Source organism: Silurus meridionalis, chromosome 11, assembly GCF_014805685.1.
Source record: "Silurus meridionalis isolate SWU-2019-XX chromosome 11, ASM1480568v1, whole genome shotgun sequence".
Lineage (NCBI taxonomy): Eukaryota > Metazoa > Chordata > Actinopteri > Siluriformes > Siluridae > Silurus > Silurus meridionalis.
In genome coordinates, this window is record NC_060894.1 from 1,785,001 (window position 1) to 1,807,015 (window position 22,015).

At 39.8% G+C, this 22,015-nt stretch overlaps 2 protein-coding genes and 1 long non-coding RNA gene across 6 annotated transcripts in view; 1 reads left to right on the top strand and 2 right to left on the bottom strand.

The window, feature by feature from the left end:
• The window catches only part of dpysl2b (dihydropyrimidinase like 2b), a 28,161-nt gene extending 21,395 nt beyond the window's left edge, over positions 1-6,766 (bottom strand). Inside the window, exons 1-2 of one of the 4 annotated variants that reach the window (XM_046861507.1) lie at positions 6,443-6,766; positions 5,868-6,098 (exon numbers count right to left, since the gene is read on the bottom strand). In XM_046861507.1, the coding sequence (XP_046717463.1) occupies positions 5,868-6,062 (195 nt within the window). In that variant the 5' untranslated portion in view covers positions 6,063-6,098; positions 6,443-6,766. Of the gene's footprint in view, positions 1-485; positions 769-5,867; positions 6,099-6,442 lie in introns of those variants that run through there. The other 3 variants (XM_046861508.1, XM_046861509.1, XM_046861510.1) reach the window with 3 other exon arrangements.
• A 1,266-nt stretch (positions 6,767-8,032) lies between these two features.
• Positions 8,033-9,174, top strand: LOC124393595. The gene is made up of 2 exons (XR_006927340.1): positions 8,033-8,891; positions 9,027-9,174. It is a non-coding gene; the product is annotated as an uncharacterized LOC124393595 (long non-coding RNA).
• Positions 9,175-11,405: 2,231 nt separating this feature from the next.
• On the bottom strand, positions 11,406-21,735 carry bnip3lb (BCL2 interacting protein 3 like b). The gene is made up of 6 exons (XM_046861513.1): positions 21,604-21,735; positions 15,358-15,577; positions 14,351-14,420; positions 13,414-13,508; positions 12,932-13,081; positions 11,406-12,526 (listed from the first exon to the last, which is right to left on the bottom strand). The coding sequence occupies exons 1-6, from the start codon at positions 21,641-21,643 to the stop codon at positions 12,478-12,480; spliced, it is 624 nt and encodes a 207-aa protein (XP_046717469.1). The 5' UTR covers positions 21,644-21,735; the 3' UTR covers positions 11,406-12,477.
• Positions 21,736-22,015: the final 280 nt, after the last annotated feature.

Below are 22,015 nucleotides of genomic sequence, written 5' to 3' on the forward strand. Positions count from 1 at the left end.
CATATCAATCTGGCAACCTGAGGAAGAAAGCCGCCGCAGCCTTTAACAAAGGGCAGAAATGAAAGAGGTTCAGAGGAGATCGGACATTCTTTATCAGCTGATCTGGAGTCCAATAAGCAGACTAAGGTTGCTCAGATCGTATCATTTGTTTTAATTCGATGCATAAGATATATTATTATGATATTTTCATATGCAGCTGGTGCATGAGAGCATTTAGATTTCAGGTGAAAGATGGATATTTTTTATATAATAATTAAAAAAACAATTAATGCATAATTAAGTCCTATGGCAGATCGTGGTTATGCAAATAATCTCTTAGATCAGATGATATATTTAGTATCAAAAATGGTGCCAGGATATAATAAATAAAAAATGCATTCCTATGCATCAGAAAACGTGTGGATTTTTATCTGTCCTACAAATGCAAAGCACCTTTTTTTTTCTTGATATTCTACTGAAATGTAATATTTGTGCCATGAACTCACGGTGATGCGAGGGATGTTCTTCTTGCCCTGATATCCGGACATCTTCACCCTCTTCTGGATGAACCGTTACGACTGGAATAAAAAGATGTCACAAAAAAAAGAGGCTCTGTCGCTTTTTTAGGAAGAAGGAAAAAAAAACAGGCCGTGCTGTGCGGTCGGAAGTCAGAGAGGATCGAAGCCGAAGCGCAAACGAGAAATCAAAGGCGAAGAAAGAAGATCTGCGCTTCCCTTTTCTCCAGCTGATGCGCCAAGAAGGATAGGAGGAGCGCAGCGCGCATGCGCAAAGCCCCCGCCCTGTTCTATTCTATTCTACACCATTCCATATGCACAGGCGCTTGGCCACGCCCATTTTCGAGGCCGAGAAAATGGGTGGAGGGTAACATTGTGTCTGTCCGGCGTGACCAAACGCCTCTGAATGCCAAGCGAGCCACGGATTTTAATGAAACAGAGGTTATAAACGGGGCAGAAAAAAATTCTACCCTCGCAAGTGGTCACATGGTTGGTGCAAAATTACAGCTGCCACCACCCCTGAACCACCATGTCCTGCCACCACCCCTGAACCACCATGTCCTGCCACCACTTCTATGAAGCCATGTGCAGTTGAGCTCTGAGAATCATAACCGGCTCATGATGATTTATAAACAGAGCTGCAGGACTTTGGACACATGCAGAGCAAAAATGACGTCATGATGTCATTCTTTCGCTGAGATAGAAAGCAGATGTTCTGCAAATGCAACTGTTTTCTGTGCACAAGAAGCTGGTGCTCTCACACACTGAGGTTCTGGTATAACGCAGTGAGAATGTGTTAATGTTGGTGGTGGTGTGTCGGTGCTACGTTTGACCCTTTCTGTACGCTTCTCCACCAACAGGAAATACTACTGTGACGTGCTTCATCTTTAACGGCAGTGTGCATTACAGAAGGAGTGGTCAGGCTGAGCAGGCCGTCTCTCTGCACCGTCCTGGAGGAGAGACAAAAGGGTTTCGTTTCGGTCATCTGCTGGAACTCTGTTTTATCTTTTTACTGATTCATTACTCCATTAATCACCACCTTTACGCTCTCTGTTCAAATAAATACCAGGACAGACAGACAGACAGACACAGACAGACAGACAGACAGACAGACAGACAGACAGACAGACAGACAGACAGATAGATAGATAGATAGATAGATAGATAGATAGATAGATAGATAGATAGATAGATAGATAGAATAAAACATACAATTAAATAATTAGACAAATAATAATGAGACAAAACTCATGGTTAGGTGAAGAGAGGTATGGATTAATGGACAGAAGGTTGGGGGTTAGATGAATAGATAAATTATTAAGTGAATGGATGAATGGATGGATGAATTGATGGATGGATGGATGGATGGATGGATGAGTGAATAAACTGATGGATAGATGAATATGTGAATAGATGGCTGGATAAATGGATGATGGATTAATTTTTTGGTAAATGGAAGGAGGGTTAGAGAACTGGATGAATGGATGGATGGATGGATGGATGGATGAATGGATGGATGGATGGATGGATGGATGGATGGCTAAATAGATGCATGGTTGGATGGATGGATTGATGAATAGATAGACAAAAATTAAAATATAAAATTACAGTAAGATGAATAGATGGACAAACAAAGAAATAAATTTGAGTTGGATAAACAAGATAGATAGATAGATAGATAGATAGATAGATAGATAGATAGATAGATAGATAGATAGATAGATAGATAGATAGATAGATAGATAGATAGATAGAGTGCTCGGGAGTTACATTAGGGTGCATTAGTCCAGCTGGTTCACCGCAGTAGTATATTGATTTGTTCGCTTATTTTAGGCTCTCAGTAAAGGGAGCTGCAGCGTCTCTCTCACTTTATCTATTATCTCTCTCTATCTCTCACACACACACACACACACACACACACACACACACACACACACACACACACACACACACACACACACACACAGAAGAAATGAGTAAAGCATTGTGAGTGAGAACGTCTCAGTATCATGTTACTACACCTTAAATCATGCGTTTCTTCTCGCAAGCACATGAACTGCACTGATTTATAATAATGAAATGTTTTCCATGTCTCTCTCTCTCTCTCTCTCTCTCTCTCTCTCTCTCTCTCTCAATCTTGCTCTTATTCTTTCCTGAACCGATCTTTCGAATGCAACAGTATTAGAGAAGCAGATCCTCCACCATTCCTTCACTCCCGTTTTTCTGCCGTTGTCCTTAGACGAGCAGGTAACCATGGTTACTGCATCCCAGATATGGAGATACCGCTCCCTGTAGTATTGGCATGTCTTCAGAGGCAGCGGAAACAGTACGCAAGCAAAGACTTGTGATTTATAAACTGATTTATAGACGAGAGACAATTTGTATTAATGCGCTTCTTTAAACACTGTTTCTATACTAACAGCTTATACACTAAAGAGACAAAAGTATTGAGACAGCGGACTTTTCCAGCCATATGTGGTTCTTCTCCAAGTCTTTGGATGTGGCGTAAAATGTTCCCTTCACTAGCAGATACAAACCTGTTCCAGCAGAATGATCCCCCTGTGCACAAAGGCAGCTCCATTAAGATCTGCTTTACATGGGCTGGAGTGGAAGATCTCCCTATTGGACTAACAAATGTGAAAGCTGACGGAACCCCAGGAACCTCCTCACCTTCTCCCCTACATCACTACCTGACTTTACTAACACTCTTGTAGATAAATGAACACAAATCTCCACAAAGTCTAGTGGAACATCCTCCCAGAAGAGTAAAGGTTGTTATAAGAGCTAATGGAGAGTAAATGTGGAATTCGATGTTCAGAAAGGAGCACAAACCAATTTTATGCTCCACAAACGTGAGCTTTTTTTTTACATATATTTCCAAATGATTTACCAATTGAAGGAAAAAATGTACGAATAAAAGGCTTAAAATAGATTTTACTCAGTTGTTTTAGTTTTTATTATTATTGGAACCTTTGGGATGCGAACGAATAAAGCCAAAGTCCTGCCCACTGAAATGCAGCGTTCTGCAATAAATCAAAAGCAAAAATGTATTAATATTTTTATTGCACATTGTACATCAGCTGGTAGAGAAACACAAGCTATAACTTTACTCTCATTAGAAATGAAAAGGTTTATGAATATTTATTAATATGCAAATACTCCATATATTCCAAATGTATGCAAATTCCAATCCCCCCAATTCCTCCTGACTCTTCCTCTCCTTCCTTCATTAACCTCTCACCTTCATCATGATAATCATGCTAACACATCTGGAATTATATTGCAGGAAAGGACACAGATGTTGTAGCGCTACATTTTAATCTATATTTTATCTATCTATATATTTTGTCTAATCCAGAACAAATGTTACCATGGGAACATGTAGCGTAACCTGAAATCATTTGTCCGATTCAGAATAATTTTTCGAAATTGTCTAATCTCGAATTTTATGGCAAATAATTTTATGATCTTGAATATTTTAGCTCATCTTGAATAATATTGTGTAGTCTGGATTTTTTTCTATCATATAAAGTTTCTGTTGATCTGGAAATTTTGGTTGAATGCAGAATTATTTATTTGATCCATATTACAGTTTTTCTCAGTTGCTTTGAAGCGTTTTCTCGAATGCATTTTCAAAACAACTTCTAAAAACAGCACAAAAACATTGGATTTCTTGCAAAAGTCTGAACTTTTCTCAAAATCCTCAGTTCATCTCTCAAAAGTGAGTATTTGTGTTAATGAGCATCTCATTCCCATCAGAATGAAAAGTCCTTTTGTTATTGTTCACAAACACAATCATCAAAATGTTTATTCATGTTGTTTATATGATGCACAGTTTCAGTGTTTCTTGATATAAACTACGGTTTGGCTCACAGAGACTGAAAATGCACGAGGCTGATTTTCTTCTGTTTGGTATCTGAATTTCAGCACAAATGTATTTATTTGATTGGATATTTAATTTATATTAATTGCAAAAGACCGAACAGGATTTAAACTTTTACTGTACAAGCGTTAGTTTGTTTCTTTGTTGTTCATCCATTTTCAGAATGTATAATTCTGTGTTTTGCTCCGTCTGTATTCACTCTTCAATTGAAGCTTCACGAGATTCACCTTTGACCTGTTTCAGAGAACTAGTTTTTGATCATTGGTCGATCTGATGTCGTTCGCTCGCCTTCATTAGTGACCTTCAAGATTCATCTGCACAATTCATCAGTTCAACACATTTACAAAATAAAGTTTAGGAGAAATTTTAGATGACAGATTCTGACAACTGGTTTAACCATTTTACATACAATGACGTTTACAATAAACTGATGCTGAGATGTTTTGGGGGTTAAAACGTTTCAGGTGAAACCAGTAGAATATATTTTGATTAACATGAAATAAACACCTGATAATGTAGAAAACAGCAGACACTTGTACACAATCTATTAAAATAATGTACTAAAGCATTCGCAATGTGATCAAAGCAGAAGTGACTAAATAATGTGGAGGAACAAGTAGTTTTGAGAGTTTTATTTCTGATCTGAGAAACGCTCCAAAGCAACTGAGAAAAACTTAATTAATTAATTTGTAAGATAGATAGATAGATAGATAGATAGATAGATAGATAGATAGATAGATAGATAGATAGATAGATAGATAGGTGCACTTGTAGTATATTAAATGGATGGATGGATGGATGGATGGATGGATGGATGGATGGATGGATGGAATAGCCTTTATTCGTTACATATACATTGCAGCATGGTGAAATTCGTTCTTTGCATAAACCAGCTTGCTCAGAAACTAGGGGTCAGAGCACAGGGTCAGCCATGGTACAGCGCCCCTGGAGCATAAATGGTCAAGGGCCTTGCTCATGGGCCCAAGAGTGGTAGCGTGGCGATAGAGGGGCTTGAACCCCCAACATACCGATCAGTAACCCAGCACCTAAACCACTGAGCTACCATTCCCCTAATTGGAAGATTATGGATGGATGAATGGATGGATGGTTGGATGGATGGATGAATGGATGGATGGATGGATGGATGGATGGATGGATGGATGGATGGTAGATAATTAATAGACAGAAGAAGATGGATAATTGGTGGATGAATCAATGGATAGATGGATGGATAGATGGATTGATGGATGATAATTGATAGACAGATGGAGATGGATAGATGGGTGGATAGATATGGATGGATGGATGATAATTGATAGACAGATTAAGATGAATAAATGGATGGATGAATGGATTAATGGATGGATAGATGATAATTGACAGACAGATGGAGATGTATAGATGCATGGATGGATGAATGGATGGATGGATGGATGGATGGATGGATGGAAGGGTAAATAATAAACTGACAGATATAAATAGTCTCATACCTGATCGTTGAGGTTCTGCAGCAGCTCTTTGCCAGCACTCCTGCGGATCTCCACCTTCCTGTTCTCCGTGTTCGTGCTCCTCTGCTGTCCCTCCATCTTCTTGCCGTCGGTCCACAGCGAGTCGAGAGGACACAGCACTCCACAGAGCCTGGGAGTCGGGGAACTCCTGGACAGATCTCCTGCACCTCCGAACATGGCTGGAAGCTCAGGTGGAGTCTGGGTTTATAAGAACTGGAATAAAATACAGAGAGGAATGAAGGAGTGACTCAGAGGAATCTTACAGCAGCACTAGCAGCACTGTTAAAGCTCCTGGAGCTCCTGATGCTCCTCACAGCGACGGCATCGAAGTTCTTTTATACCGTATATAATTAAATATTAAAAAAAAAAACATTGCATGATTATCGTGATGCATGTTGCACGCCCCTAAAGCCGGTTTTGTTCTAAGCTCGTGCACATGCATGGTTTAGTCTGGATCATTGGACTAAAACGGGCTTCACTGCAAAACCCAAACGCAATCTCACGTCTGAGAAGAAACACATAATAAATATATATATAAATATGCAGGTGTGCGTTACCGTGCAGCAGCAGCAGATCTGATCAGGACGCGCCTGCTGGAGATACAGTATCACCCACAGCTTCTGATCCGGAAGTGCAGAAGCTTTCACGCAGAGTCACGGAGGCTTCCGATCTTTCGATCTCCGGACTGATGATGATTGATCCTGCAGCTCCTTTTGTTTTCGCTCTGTCTTGATCTGACCACCGTGGCTGGTTCCCGTCCCCCACCACCCACGCAGGCGCAAGGCGTGATTAATCTCTACAGCAGGTTGCCGGAAGCTCCCACTTCGCACGCGCAAGGCTCCTAGAAAAATCCCGAGAAGGAAACGAGGGGTGAAAGTTTTTGGCGTGAACTTGATGCGTGTCTGGGATGCGTGTCCGCGTTGGCGCGTGCTGCCCCGCCCAGGGCGCTGTCCGTTCAGCACCGCGCGAGCCATACCACACACACACACATTATCCCTTACACAGTCTACAAGCCATAACACACACACGGGGTGAACCATGATACAGGAGCTGAGAGGTTTAGGAGACTTGCTAAAAGGCCCAAAACTCTTGGTGTTGTGCTGTTACAGGAAAATAATCAACAACAGGTTCCATAAACCAGACAGACAGACAGACAGACAGACAGAGACAGACAGACAGACAGACAGAGACAGACAGACAGACAGAGCTATTTCATTTCACTTATGCCATAATAGCTGTCTAATAATTAAATTTTATAAGATAGATAGATAGATAGATAGATAGATAGATAGATAGATAGATAGATAGATAGATAGATAGATAGATAGATAGTGGATGGATGGATGACACTGACAAAGAAATGCATTGATAGACAAAAGGGAGGGATGAATGGATGAATAGAAGAAAAAGGTAAAAGACTGACAGTCAATTACTTGAGCAATAGGAGGCTGTATGGATGGATGGATGGATGGATGAATGGATGGGTGGGTGGGTGGATGTATGAATAGATGGATGGATGGGTGGATAAAAGATTGTCTGATATAAATATTTACAAAAATCAATCGACTGATAGAGGGATGGGGGACTGACAGATATAAATAATTAAATAGATCGCTTTATAAATGGAAGGATGTGAGGATGAATGAATTAACAATTGAATAAATGAATGGATGAGACTGACAAACAAAAAAAAACTAAGCGATGGGACGGTGGGACGGATGGATGGATGAATGGATGGATGGATGGATGGACAGCAGAAAGACAGAGATATGTAATTAGAGAAAAATCTAACAGAAAAGAAATGCAACCAATGGATATTTAACAGATTAAAAAATATTGGATGAAAAGATAAATGGATGGATGGATGAACCTTCTCTTTCGTAAAATAAATAAGTTTGAGAAACTGCAGAAGATAAAATCTTCTTTAAGAGAACAGAAGTTCATGCACTAGATGAAAGCATGGTTATTATAAATAATCATCAGGGTTCCTCAACTCTCAGAACCGACACCAAACCCTTAGGAAGTTGGTGAGAAGGTTAAAAAGGTGGACGTTAACGTAACACGATCCCCCGATACGCCTTTGTGTGGAGGTTGTGGTGCGACGTGTGTGGTGCTTACACCTGACTTTTACAAATCAGTAACACTGGAGACTCCTTCCAGAAATGTAACATGATTTACAGAGAACATTTCATCACCGCTACGGGGTTTCAAAGCCGTTTACAGGGAGTGGATGAAGCCACGTGAGACAGTTGTTACTATAGAAACGATATGGTGTAAGTATGAAAAATTGATTCTGCTCAAAACTATTTCTTTATTTACAGGGTATCAGATCATGGGGGCTTCCGCGTATCAGGAGAGTTGAGTTTAGGGGCTCCTTCCATTTTGAAATTTTGCCTTCACTTAAACTAGTGTGGAGTGGAAGATCTCCCGCAATAGAGCTCTGAACCCTCAACCGTACTGAAATGAAGAATGTGAACGCTGACTGCACCCCAGACCTCCTCACATTCTCACATCTATCAGTACCTGACTTTACTAACACCATTGTAGCTAAATGAGCAGAAATCTCCACAAAATCTAGAGGAACATCTTCCCAGAAGGGTGGAGCTCATAATAACAGCAAATGGAGACTCAATGTGGATGTTCAAAAATTGTCACCTCAGAAGAGCAGGTTGTGATGTAATATATCAAAGATGTGTAGTTATTATCTTATCATACATCATCGCCCAGCCCAAGGAAAAAAAATCCTGATATCAAGACATTTCCCACACGACCATCCCTTCCAGAGCATCAGAACATGGGTTTCAGCCAATCAGGAGAAAGCAAGCCAGGAGTTTAGCTCATCCTACTCTTGCTGATGATGTCATAGGTCACAAGGAGGTGGCTAGATGATTGGATTAGTGTGATTGGATATTTATGGGTGTGGCTCTCTGGGCGTTGTATACTACATACTACAAGGCTGCACCATGAAGAATCCTAAAAACAGCACGTGGATTGAGAACATCTCAGGTATAAAATGCATTCAAATGATACAAGTTGCTGATGGATTTCTTTTTTTTTTTGGATGCACATTGTATTTCCTGCCCAGACAGGGTTGTGCTGAATCATCAGCTTCACCAGCTTTTGTCTCTCTGCACTTCTCAGGTCTTCTAATAGCAGGACACACCCTTTAATTCCAGTCTCAACCACTAGAGGGTAGAAAAGAGCCCGTCTGAAAAGGGAAAGCTGCTGAAGAAATGACTGGCTTTTATTATTTTAATACAAAATGTAAGAGTTTCGGCTCCAAAACATCTTTATTGCCTTAAATGTGTATTTTTTCACATAATCGTTTGGCTGAAATGATTCCGATTTCCAAAAAAAACAGAACAGCTTTAATTTTTGATTCCATATAAAATCTATTGCATTAATAAGATTCATTTCCACTGAGTCTAATAGCAGTGATACTCTAATATCTGAAGTGTATTGATATTTTACCATTAAGAATGAAATTTAAAACCAATATCACATCAAAAACACACAGAAAACAATACGTTGTTAGCAACTGCCCTAGATCCATTTTATCGTTAAACTTGCACTTCCTCACAGCCGAAAAATTACATTCTTTTTTACGTACAATCCAAAAGAGATTCATTTAAATAACAGAAAGCTGATTGGCTGTTGCATGTCGGCCACATTTGTAGTTGAGAACACATAATTATATTTGGACAAGCGAAAGAAAAATCCAAACGCCACAGAAAAAGAAGTGTTAAGTGGAGCAATTCAATGAGAAGTAGACGTAGCGTTACATGGACATTAGAAAAATTGAGACCTGTTTAAAATGATTTAAGACCTGAGCAGAAAATTCAAGACTTTTTAAAGGCCTAAAATTGTGATCTTCAAATTTCAAAATGTAAGATTTCGCGGGAACCATGTTTACATTATTTAGCACACTTGGTTGACAAGAAACAGGAAATTGTTCAACCATGATTTCCTGTTTCACTGGGGGTATAAATATGAGGTAACACATAGACCAAATTCGCATGATCATGCTTTACATTCGTCGGATGTTGGCGATGATTGCAAATTTTGTCGTTTTTTAATTTTTAGAAAAAGTACAAAAGATTGAAATTTCCACAGGTTTCATTCGCTCATATTTAACAAAGGCGCCGATATTAATGGAGGGAATCGTAGATGTTCAATCGCATTTGCATTACTATCAGGAGGTTTTCCTGCAAAACAGTGTCACAGGGTAAATCGACTACCTGAGAATGCTGATGCAGGCGGCCATCACACCAAAGACTGAACTTTTCCCATCGTGCCTAAATTAGAGCTTGGTGGACGTCCTTATCCAGAGCAAACTTAAGATATCTCCTTCATACAACTGAGCAGCTGTGGGGTTAAGGGTCTTGCTCAGGGGCCCAGGAGCCACTCTTGGTGTGGCTGTGATTTGAGCTCATGACCTCCGGATCCAATGCTTTAACCACTAAGCTACTACCAGAGTTCTCCAAATAAATTAGTGAAAGAGGTTTTTCCACACACCCAAAAGCAACTCACTGTGATCTTTAGCTCAGCCTCGATCTAAATGTACAACCCCCTTCTTTCTGATTGCTGTGAGGAAACCTCAAATCACAATCATCCAGTCATAAGCCTCAAATCACCATCACCCAGTCATAAACCTCAAATCACAATCATTTAGTCACATTCATCCTGTCATAAACCTCAAATCACAATCACCCAGTCATAAACCTCAAATCACAATCATCCAGTCATAAACGTCAAATCACAATCATCCTGTCATAAACCTCAAATCACAATCACCCAGTCATAAACCTCAAATCACAATCACCCAGTCATAAACCTCAAATCACAATCACCCAGTCATAAACCTCAAATCACCTTCACCCAGTCATAAACCTCAAATCACAATCATTTAGTCACATTCATCCTGTCATAAACCTCAAATCACAATCATCCAGTCATAAACCTCAAATCACAATCATCCAGTCATAAACATCAAATCACAATCACCCAGTCATAAACATCAAATCACAATCACCCAGTCATAAACCTCAAATCACAATCACCCAGTCATAAACCTCAAAATACAAACATCCTGTCATAAACCTCAAATCACCTTCACCCAGTCATAAACCTCAAATCACAATCATCCAGTCATAAACGTCAAATCACAATCATCCTGTCATAAACCTCAAATCACAATCACCCAGTCATAAACCTCAAATCACAATCATCCAGTCATAAACGTCAAATCACAATCATCCTGTCATAAACCTCAAATCACAATCACCCAGTCACAATCATCCGGTCCTAATCGCCCAGTCATAAACCTCAAATCACAATCACCCAGTCACAATCACTCAGTCATAAACCTCAAATCACAATCGCCCAGTCATAAACCTCAAATCACAATCATCCAGTCACAATCATCCAGTCATAAATTTTAAATCACAATCATCCAGTCACAATAATCCAAATAATTTACAAAAATCTGTGAAATGTGTGGTATATTTTTTTGCTGAATAATAGTATTTTACGGTTTTTATTTGCAACAATCCACTTGTAATGAAACCATGTCTTAGAGGAAATAAAAAAACAAATGGGAGGAAAAAAAGAAAAGTGGCAAAAACACTAAAGACTCGAAGACTCATGTCCATGGACTTTATCCCACACCAATCTACCAGCACACAACTTAAATACATCACACAATCACATTTACACACTTCACATGAAACAGGTCTGGCCTACACTGACGTCTGGGATTTACATATATGTACCATGCTTTCTGGAAAATATAATAATAATAATAAAAATCACAAGAGATTCACTTTTTAATTAAATTCACATTCATTTCGATTTTTCTTTAGAACTGCTTATAAAGCGGCACTCAGGCGCCCTCTACTGGTGTCAGGGTATAATTTAGTTTTTGTCTGGTTAGTGTTGCTGATCTATCAGAAAATACATTTTTATAAACCTAATCAATATGGAGGAAATGAGATTTAGATTATTAGAAAGCAAAATGTTAATTTCATAACTGATATACGTATAAATGCGCATACTGTATTGGAAAAAAAAGCAGAAATGATAATGACTGTGCTGGATTCTGAAAAATACTTGGAAAAAAATACAATTAAAAACGGCGTAATAAATCCAAAATACTGAGATATAGTTTTACTTTAAAAAATTATTATTTGAATTTTGTTAAAGAGCTATAAAGGAAAATATTTTTACTGATATATTAATTGATTTCTTTTCTTTTCTTTTTTTTTAGATGTAATATTTTCCAGGATCACATCTGAATTTTTTTTAATAATTTTTTTTTTTTTTTTTATGTTTAAAACCCCACCCCCTTGGTGTCCACCTGCATAACACTGATGACAAATTGCAATCAGTCTAGACAATACAGAACAAAAAAAAAAGGGGGGGGGGGGGGATACATTGGAGATAGAGAGTTTATCTGCCTCCTTGTACATATATGGCACTTTTCATCATACAGCCATGATTTTTTTCATTTTAAAAAAGTGGGGCTATGTTTTCTTGTACAAACTGCAACATTCTGTCAAATTCACACGTCTGAGATGCTTCTGGAGTCTGATCCTTAAAAGGAGCTGGCAGGGGGAGTCGTCAATCTCTTCCCGATATACACCCTAGGAAAGAAAGGACAGAAAAACAGAGTAATTTTGATTAGAAATAAAAAATCTTCCACGGTTTGGGCGAGGAACATGAAAGGAACTTGCTGTTGCAAGAATTTGGGGAAACTCAAAGTGTTGAGATGCCTTTCTGCTCACCACAGTTGCAAAGAGTGATTATTTGAGTTACTACAGACTTGTCAACTCAGACCTGCACTCTGTATAAACCTTAGAGACAAATCCAAAATCCTCAAACAAGCCCATTGATAGACGTCACAGATATAAACATTGAGACATTGAAGCTCTTGAACTGTTGCACGGTGTTGCTGCAACGTGATTGGCTGATTAGGGAACTGCACTGGTGTACAGGAAGACGGGTGTTCCTAATAAAGTGGACGGAAAGCTTATAGTATGAGCGCTCACCCGAGCCCTAGGACCAGTAAGTGTGAAAGCAGCAGTGACGGGAGGAACACTCGAAGGAACTCGGCGGAGAAGATCCCTCCCTTTTTCATGGCTCCAGTTTTACGCATGCTGAGTGTGACTGATCTCCGAGGATGCCGGAAATGGAATTCCCTGCCACACACACACACACACACACACACACACACACACGGTTTTAATAAAACAATGTCTACTCACTACATGTCATTAAAGAGACAAATCCTGTAAAATTGTACGATATACACTATATGACTATAAGGTTTGTGGATTATTATGTGCTTTTTGAACATCCTATTCCACATTTAGTCCCTGTTTCTTCTGGGAAGATGTTCCACGTGATTTTGTGGAGATTCATTCAGTAGGTGAGAAGGTGAGGAGGCCTGGGGTGCAGTCAGCGTTCACATTCATCCCAAAGGTGCTCAATAGAGTTTAATAGAGGGGATACAATTAAAAGCATCACGCACTTTGGAGGAACGTTCTCAGGTCTGCTGGACCAGTCAGCCACCCAGTCTGAGTCCTTCATCAGAATTTCATCATCTGTTAACTTCTCCAGGGCCTCCTACACACACACATACACACACACACATACACACACACACAATTATTACAGCTACCCTGCACAAAATTTCATCACTTCACTTTCTAAATTTGGTCCATTCTACATTTTATTTTTATTCCAGTTACAGTTTTACAGAGTTGCACAATATTCTGTTTATAATAATAATAATAATAATAATAATAATAATTACTGTAGCATCTAAACAAAATGCGCACACACGTTTCACACACACGTTTCTATGCAACAGACTTGTTGTAATGCAATTATATCAAGATTTCCTTTGACCAAACAAATCTATAAATGTCCAGATGTTCCACTTTATTTTCAGTGAAAAATCCTCTAACTTGAAGAACAGTTTTACGCACCCTTAGCCTCCGGACACTTGGTTTCTCCAAACATTCACAGCGCAAACACTTTGCCGAGCGTCTGGTAAAAACTCGAAGATGTTCTTCACTAGAGATTTCTTTCTGTCTTGTGATCCAGATCAATAGGTGCGTTATCTGGGCAGGTCGTTTAATAATAGATATCACTCCAGACGACTGTTTGCTCTCTAAATATCGTTCACAGGACCAGAACTCGGACGTACGCTTCGGATCATCGTCCCAAATCTGACCTGCAGGTATCTAATAATTCAGCATGTTCTTCAAATATATCGATAACTCACGAAGTGGAGCTTGAGACACAGCTGGATGTGTTTCATTCAAAATCTGCTGTGATTGCGATTATATAAAAACCTAAAAATTCTCTAGTTCGGTGCGTATGAACAAAAGGGACATGCACGCGTCTGTAGACGAGGTAAAAGACAGTAAAAAAAAATCATAAAATTCAGTCCAAGATTTTACCTGGTTTTCTCCTCTGCCCACATCGAAGCTGATCTGACCTTCATCCTGTGGACTGTGGGGACGTGGTGGACTGCAGGACAAAAACAAATACACACCACATAGAGACAAATATGTAAATCAGAAAACAATTCCGAATACAAAACGTGTATTTTCGAAATGTGAACATACGAACGAAAAAAAAAATGTAAAGATTTACAAGTAACGTAATTGTACATTATGTGATACTAATAAATATTTGTCCGACGTAGAAAATTACAACCCAAATTGCGAAAAACTTGGGAATAAATATATATTTTATTCACAATAAAACATGTTTACACTGAGGAAATGAAGCATTTTTTGAAAAAATAGAGGTCATTTTAAATTTCATGGCTGCAACACGTCTCAAAAACCTTGGGACGGGGCAACAAAAGTGTTGAAAATGCAAGTGTTATTAAAATTAAACAGTTGGAGAAATAGTTTTCGATGAAAGAGGGTAATTAACAGTTCAGTAAGATGTTTGGGTATAAATAGTGTATCTTAAAAAGGCAGAGTCTCTCAGGAGTAAAAATGGGCGGAGCTTCACCAATATGTAAAAGACTTTTTGTCTTTCTACAAATTGTGGAACAACTTCAGAATAATGTTCCTCGACATCAAGTTGCAAAACAGTTGAAGACCTCATTATTTTCTGTACATAAAATCAAACGTTTGAAAGAATCTGGACCTTTTGAAATGTAAAAAAAGTTGGTGCATCATGAAACAAAAAACACAACAAAGAACACCCAGAAATGATGAGCAGCTTGAATCCAGTTATCAGACACATATGAGGCAACATTCCTCTCTGAATACTTCAGCAACTGGTCTCCTCAGATGCATACGGACAGAAGACGTGATGCTACACAGTGGTAAACATGGGCATGTCATAACTTTTTCCAGACGTGTCGCAACCATCAAATTCAAAATGACCTTATTTTTTTGGGTTGTAGTTGTTGTTAGTCTTTTTCCGAACCCAGGGTGGGATCTGCTACCTGTCGCAGGAGGAGTTGCTGCGGCTGGACTCGTGCTGAGCATCCAGCAGAATCTTCTCCATGTCCCCGTTATGGATGGAGGAAGAAGAAGGAACGTGTTCCAGCCCTCCGACTATCCCGTCGTCCTCTTCGACAACCTGGACCAAGCTGGACGTGCCTGGCGCGGCGGTCTGCGACGTCTCCGGCGAGTTCCGGTTCATCTCGAGCTCCACCCACGAGCCTGAGACAGGAAATAAAAACAATAAAAAATAAAAACAGAAAAAATAACTTAAAGCAGGGAAGATCTAATGTTCTACATCCTTCTACCATCAAGAGGTCATAGCAGGATTTCAAAAGTATGAAGCTGCACGACTAACTTGAAACGCTTGTGGACACCTGAGCATAAGATGTGCTTTTTTTGAACATCCCATTTCGCATTTAGTCCCCATACGCTGTTATAATAACCTTCATTCTTCTGGGAAGATGTTCACCTAGATCTTGGAAAGTGTTTGTGGAGATTCATCCAGCCACATGGGTGTTGGTAAAGTCAGGTAGTGATGTAGGTGAGAAGGTGAGGAGGTCTGGGGTGCATTCAGCGTTCACATTCATTGTTCAATAGGGTTGGAGTTCTACAGCAGGAGATCTTCCACTCCAACCCATTTAAGCAGATCTTCATGGAGCTTTATTTGTGCACTCTTTTTGGGGAGTCGAAAGGGTTAAATCAGGCACACTGGATTTCTGGGTGAACTTTCACCATTTGGTTTGGAGAAGCAGAAATGTGCTTTTGTTATTAGTATGATGAGTCCGAGTTCCTCCACAGTCCTTCCTGGCTGAGGGTTAATTTTAGACTGTGATTTCAACACTGTTTGCGAACCTGTGCGGTGACGATGATGACAGTCAGCAGGCATAAACACTGGTGTTCTTTTGTTGAGCTCCAGGTGTTTAAACTCACCCATGGATTTCCATACACTGGGATTAGAGCTCCAGAAATTGCTGGAATTTCTTTCTCTAATACAAAGAGGTTAGGAAACGTGGAGTGAGAGAAGTACAGACAGAAATAGAGACAATAATAAATACAAACAGAGTAACAGATAGACAGACAGACATATTCCAAAATGCAGGAGGAGCATCTTCAAAAGAAAACCTGAAAATATGACCACATGACCCTTTCACTCTACATTAGCTGCGAAATACATCCCACATTATTAAATACTACTACTGACATAAAAAATGGCTCATGCGCCACAGTATCTAAGCGAACTTTTGGTGAGTTATGATCCACCACACCAACTTCGTTTAAAAGGTGCAGGCTATTTGTTGGTACCTCAAATAATACAGACAACAGCAGGGGGCAGAACTTTTCTCTTACAAACCCCCACAGTGATGGAACAGTCTTTCGATTAGTGTTTGGAACACAAACATAATCTCAGTGTTCAAATCTAGACTGAGAACATATTTAGGCCATGTCCACACTAATACAGAGTGTGGACTGTGAAAACGGAGGCTTTTGAAAAACATGACGCATTTTTAGCTATTGCTGCGATGTTTTGTCTTCGGGAAAGGAGCAGATCTGCAGGATTCATGGAGTGTTTTGGTGAACTGGGAGATTTGGATGCTGTCATCCCCTCACTTTCACACGTTCACATTTGTTTTGTCGATAGTGCTGTGGCGGGCCGTCTCTTATCCCAGAGATCCTTGTCTTTCCAGAGTCCCTACTTGCACCCTGATCACACTGTATAGTGTGCTATCTCTCGCTCTTTCTCTCTGTCGAGTTAAACATGTCCTCTTTAACTGGATTCAGAGAGACAAAAAGTACAGACAAAGTGAGAGAGATGAAGAGAGAGAGATTGAGTCAGAGAGACAAAGATAGACTGAAAGAGATGGACAGAGACAGACAGAAACTGAGTTGAGGAGAGAGAAAGCGAGAGAGAGAGAGAGAGAGAGAGAGAGAGAGAGAGAGAGAGAGAGAGAGAGAGAGAGAGAGAGGGGTGGACAGAGACAAAAATGGATGTAGACAGAGACAAACTCAAAGATGGAAAGAGACAAAAGTGAACACAAACTAAAATGGACACAAATAAAGACAGATATGAAGAGGGAACAACGTCAGTCACAAAGATGAAAAAGACAGCAGATAGACAGAGATGGACAGAGACAAAGATGGAGAAAGACAGAAAGAGATAGTGATGGACAAAACAAAGATGGCCATAGGCAAATATACAGAAAGGGACAAAGCTGGACTTTGACAGACACAAAGATGGACACAGACAAAGAAAGAGACACATAAACAAACAAAGACAAAGATTAAAAAAAAAAAAAATGAAAACATAAACAGAGACAATAACAGAAACGGAAATGGACAAAAATGAAGAGAGACGGAGACAGAGACGGAGACAGCAGGATTTCCCATAAGCCCCCTGCTGGCTGAGCTGAAGTCTATTTACAGCATGGTGAAAGAACAGTAAATGTCTCTCACTGCCTCCCTCTATTAACTCCCTGACATAAGAGCCAAACCCTTACGTGAGCCAAAGCAGGAACACACTCCGTCCCCTCCGCCCTCACACACACACACACACACACACACACACACACACACACACACACACACACACAAGCGTCTTTATTGTTCATGAATTTTCCATGTCTCTCTCTGGCCTCTTAGCTTCTACTTTCCTAAGTACCTTACCTAAGGGTCGAGAGTTCTGTGTTCACACACACACACACACACACACACACACACACACACACACACACACACACACACACACACACACACACACACACACACACACACACACACAATTGATTATCCGAGATATGAATTCAGCAACAAGATTCTGGTGATTATGAAAGCGCCAGGAAAAGCAATCACATGACTTCCTTAAACAGAGTAAACATGTGGGTCATGTGACTGACAGATTTGTTGAACTCAGCAGGAAGCTTATATAAACACACACACACACACACACACACACACACACACACACACACACACACACACACACACACGTTCCATTTGGAAGGCTGTACATTCTGATCGAGATATCGGATGATATGTGGATTTACACAGAACCTGATAACAGTCGAGTCATAACAGAGACTGGACGGTAGCGATGTTCAGATCCAATCGCTGTCCATCAAACTATAACCAGCAAAAACCTCTGAGACAAAAAAACTAAACAAAACAAAACAAAAAACTGTCACATGATTCGTACAAGAGACAAGAGACAACACAAGCCAAGATTCATATCGCAGTTTGTCCAAATCCGTTATGATGATCTGTACATAATGATCCAAACAAAAAAACAGTAGAAACAGAGAGGGACAAAAAGGAGACAGAGCTGGACTAAGATGAAATAGAGACAGAGAAAAAACAGAGATAGAGAAGAGAGACATGGACAAAAAATAAACAGAGATGAAAAATTATATATATAGAAAAAAAGATAAAGTCAGAGAGAGAGAGCAACAGAGAGAGAGATGAAGAAAAGGAGAGACGGACCGAGGCACAGGTGGACAGAGACAGGCAGAGATGGACAGAAAAGACGAAAACTATAGACAGAAACTATAGAAACTATAGAGTCAGAAAAGGACAGAGCCTGCAAAAGATAGAGAGAAGATAATGATGGAGACAAGCAAAGACGGACAGAGACACAGGTGGAGACAGAGATGAGACAGCATGAGACAAATATGACAGAACTGTCCTGAGATAAAGACAGACAAAACAGAAAGAGAGAGAGGCAAGACAAAGGCAGACAAGGACTAAGAGACAGAGAGAGAGAGAGAGAGAGAGAGAGAGAGAGAGAGAGGCAGACAGAGAGAGAGAGAGAGAGAGAGAGAGAGAGAGAGAGAGAGAGAGAGAGAGAGGAAAATTGCCACGGAGACAGAAACGTGATATTGATTCTGATAATAGCAGGTACAGGTGCCTGATAAGTTTATAAGGTACACCTGATAAACTGTGGGTATGAAGAAACGGAGGTGAAACGGAGGTGAAACTTTGAACGTGACGGAGCCGCGGGTGAGAAACAGCGTGCTCATTAAAACACACAAACACTGGCAGACGAGGAGGAAACCAGAGTCTGGGGTGATGGAAACATGAGGAACGTGATGTTGGGTTGAGCGCTGGAGCACCGCCTAATCCTCCAGCACAGGGCACGTAATACATGTACACACACCAGGGAGAGGTGGCGGGGAAGAAGAGAGAGAGAGAGAGAGAGAGAGAGAGAGAGAGAGAGAGAGAGAGAGAGAGAGAGAGAGAACAAGAAAAATAAAAAGAGAAATGAGTGAATGAAAAAATAAAGAGACTGATAGAAAGAGAAAAGACAGGATGAGGGGATAAAAATAGAGAGAACAAGTAATAGAGAGATAAAGAGAAAGAAGAATAAGGAACACAGCGAAAAGAGAGAACACGAACAAGATAAATGAAGAGAGAGAGCGAACGAGAAAAAGAACGAGGGAGAGAGATAGAGGCAGAGAACAAGAATGAGAAAAAGACACAGATAGAGAAAAAAAATGAGTAAGGAAGAATGAGTAAAAAGAGATAGAAAGGGGAAGAGACAGAAAAAAAGAGAGAGAAAGCATGAGAACAAGAAAAGGCAAAAGAGAGAGAGAGACAAAAAAGGAACGAGAAAAAAGGAGATTTCAATTATTAAAAAAAAAAATTCTATTTATTTTTGCATATTTTTTAGCAAATACATATTTATTTATTTACATATATATTTTGAATTCATTAAATATTTTTTGTAAGCTAAAATACTTTTTAAATCAATTAATTGATTAATAAAAATATTTGTGTTTCTCTGTAAAAAAAATCGTCATGGCAATAAACACTTTAATTTTTACATTTTTGTTGTAATAATCATTAGTATTATTTAAATAATTATAATAATATTTTTAAATATTTATAACTGCCATTATTTATAATTTTTCACTGATTCTGCTTTATTTATATTTATAAACTAAATTCATTTTAAATATATTTTTCATGTCATTCTTTGTTTTAAAAAAAGATCAATAAAATCTATTCAAATCAATAAACAAAAAACAAACAAAAAAATTTGTTTTTCCTGATGACATCCACACAGTGGGCAATTTTTTAAAAGAGAATCTTTCCTGCTGGTGAATGGAGGTATGATGGAGACATCTCAGGCTTTCAGCACGTCCCACACGTCCAAAACTTTCCAGCGACAGAAAAACACCGATCTGTCCGATCACGTCTGCGTCTCTCGCTGTCTCTCCGGCAGTGGAGATTTCAGAATTCAGATCCAAATGTGTTTAATGGAATTGAGTTCTATAGTGATAGATCTTCCACTCCGACGTCAAGGAGCTGGCTTTGTGCACAGGAGCATTGTCATCCTCGAGCAGCTTTGGGTCTCCTAGTTCAAGTGAAGGCACAATTTCATGCTACAACAACCAAAGACGTCCTGTACAATTGTGTGTCTCCACTTTTGTGCAGATTGGAAGCACATATGGCTGGAATGGTGTCCCCATACTTTTATCCACAGAGGGTATTTTACATGCATAAAAAGTCTTATGGTCTAATTTATAATGATTTATAAATCTTCATGTCTCTTTCTCGACACATGGACCTCAATCAGGATCGATTGTTGGCGCGTCATAGAAAAAAAAAGTTTGGGTTTCTAATTTCTCTCTGTTGAGCTACACAAGCTCCTGAGATACCAGTGATCATGTCTCCTTCTTTCCAAACCTGGTTGATTCACCCTGACGTCCTACTTCTGGATTGAGGTTATTTTTAAATGGAGGTTTTATGATATGACGTCATGATTGTATTATTATACTGAATTATGAGATCACGGGTCTTGTGACGGATTGTATAGTGTTTACAGTAATGTGCACTTAATTTTTATCATATTTGACGTAAAGATCCCTGAATTCGATATCAGAGGAATTAGAACCAAAAATTTAATAAAACATCTAACGTGCCGAACTCCATGTTCTCGGTCGTCTTGTTGACATAAAGCCCAGAGAAGCCACGTCACGGAGTTTCTCGCTAATGATTGGTTCAAAGACTGTCAATCAAGCATTACGCCCCGCCTCTTTAAACACTCCGCACGCTGTCATTGGCTAAAGCGGGTGTCAATCATTCATAAGAGAAACAAATGGGGCGAGTTGTTTTGAACTCGGGAGACGGGTAAAAAAATAAATAAATAAAAGTAAATAAAACATAAAAGACAAAAGTCGGAGAAGAGCGCGAGACGCGGGGAACCGGTCGGGTGACACGCCGACGCGAGTGAAACGGGCGGACGTACGTACCGTTTAATCCCGGCTCTCCTGCAGCCGCTGCGTCCGACATCCTGTCTGTTTCTGAGAGGGAGGGGGAGAGGAGGAGGAGAGGGGGAGAGGAGGAGGAGGCGGGGCTCTGCGCGGACGCATGCACCGCTCGCGTGTGCACAAACCCCGAGCTCCTATTGGAGGATTTGGGCGCGTGTTGAGCATCACGTGAACAACGACCTATATATAAATTAGAGTGGCGGCTCGACTATTTCACACCCAGACCTTCAGTGATGTCATGATGTGAATCTCATACAGCGAGGATGAATGTCAGATCTAAAGCAAGAAATCCAATGAACACGTCTCCTTTCACTGGAGCCACAACTGCACCACCGCATACATCATCTCCAGCAGAAGCGTTGATATTCACCTCAACAAATTATCACAGCTTCTC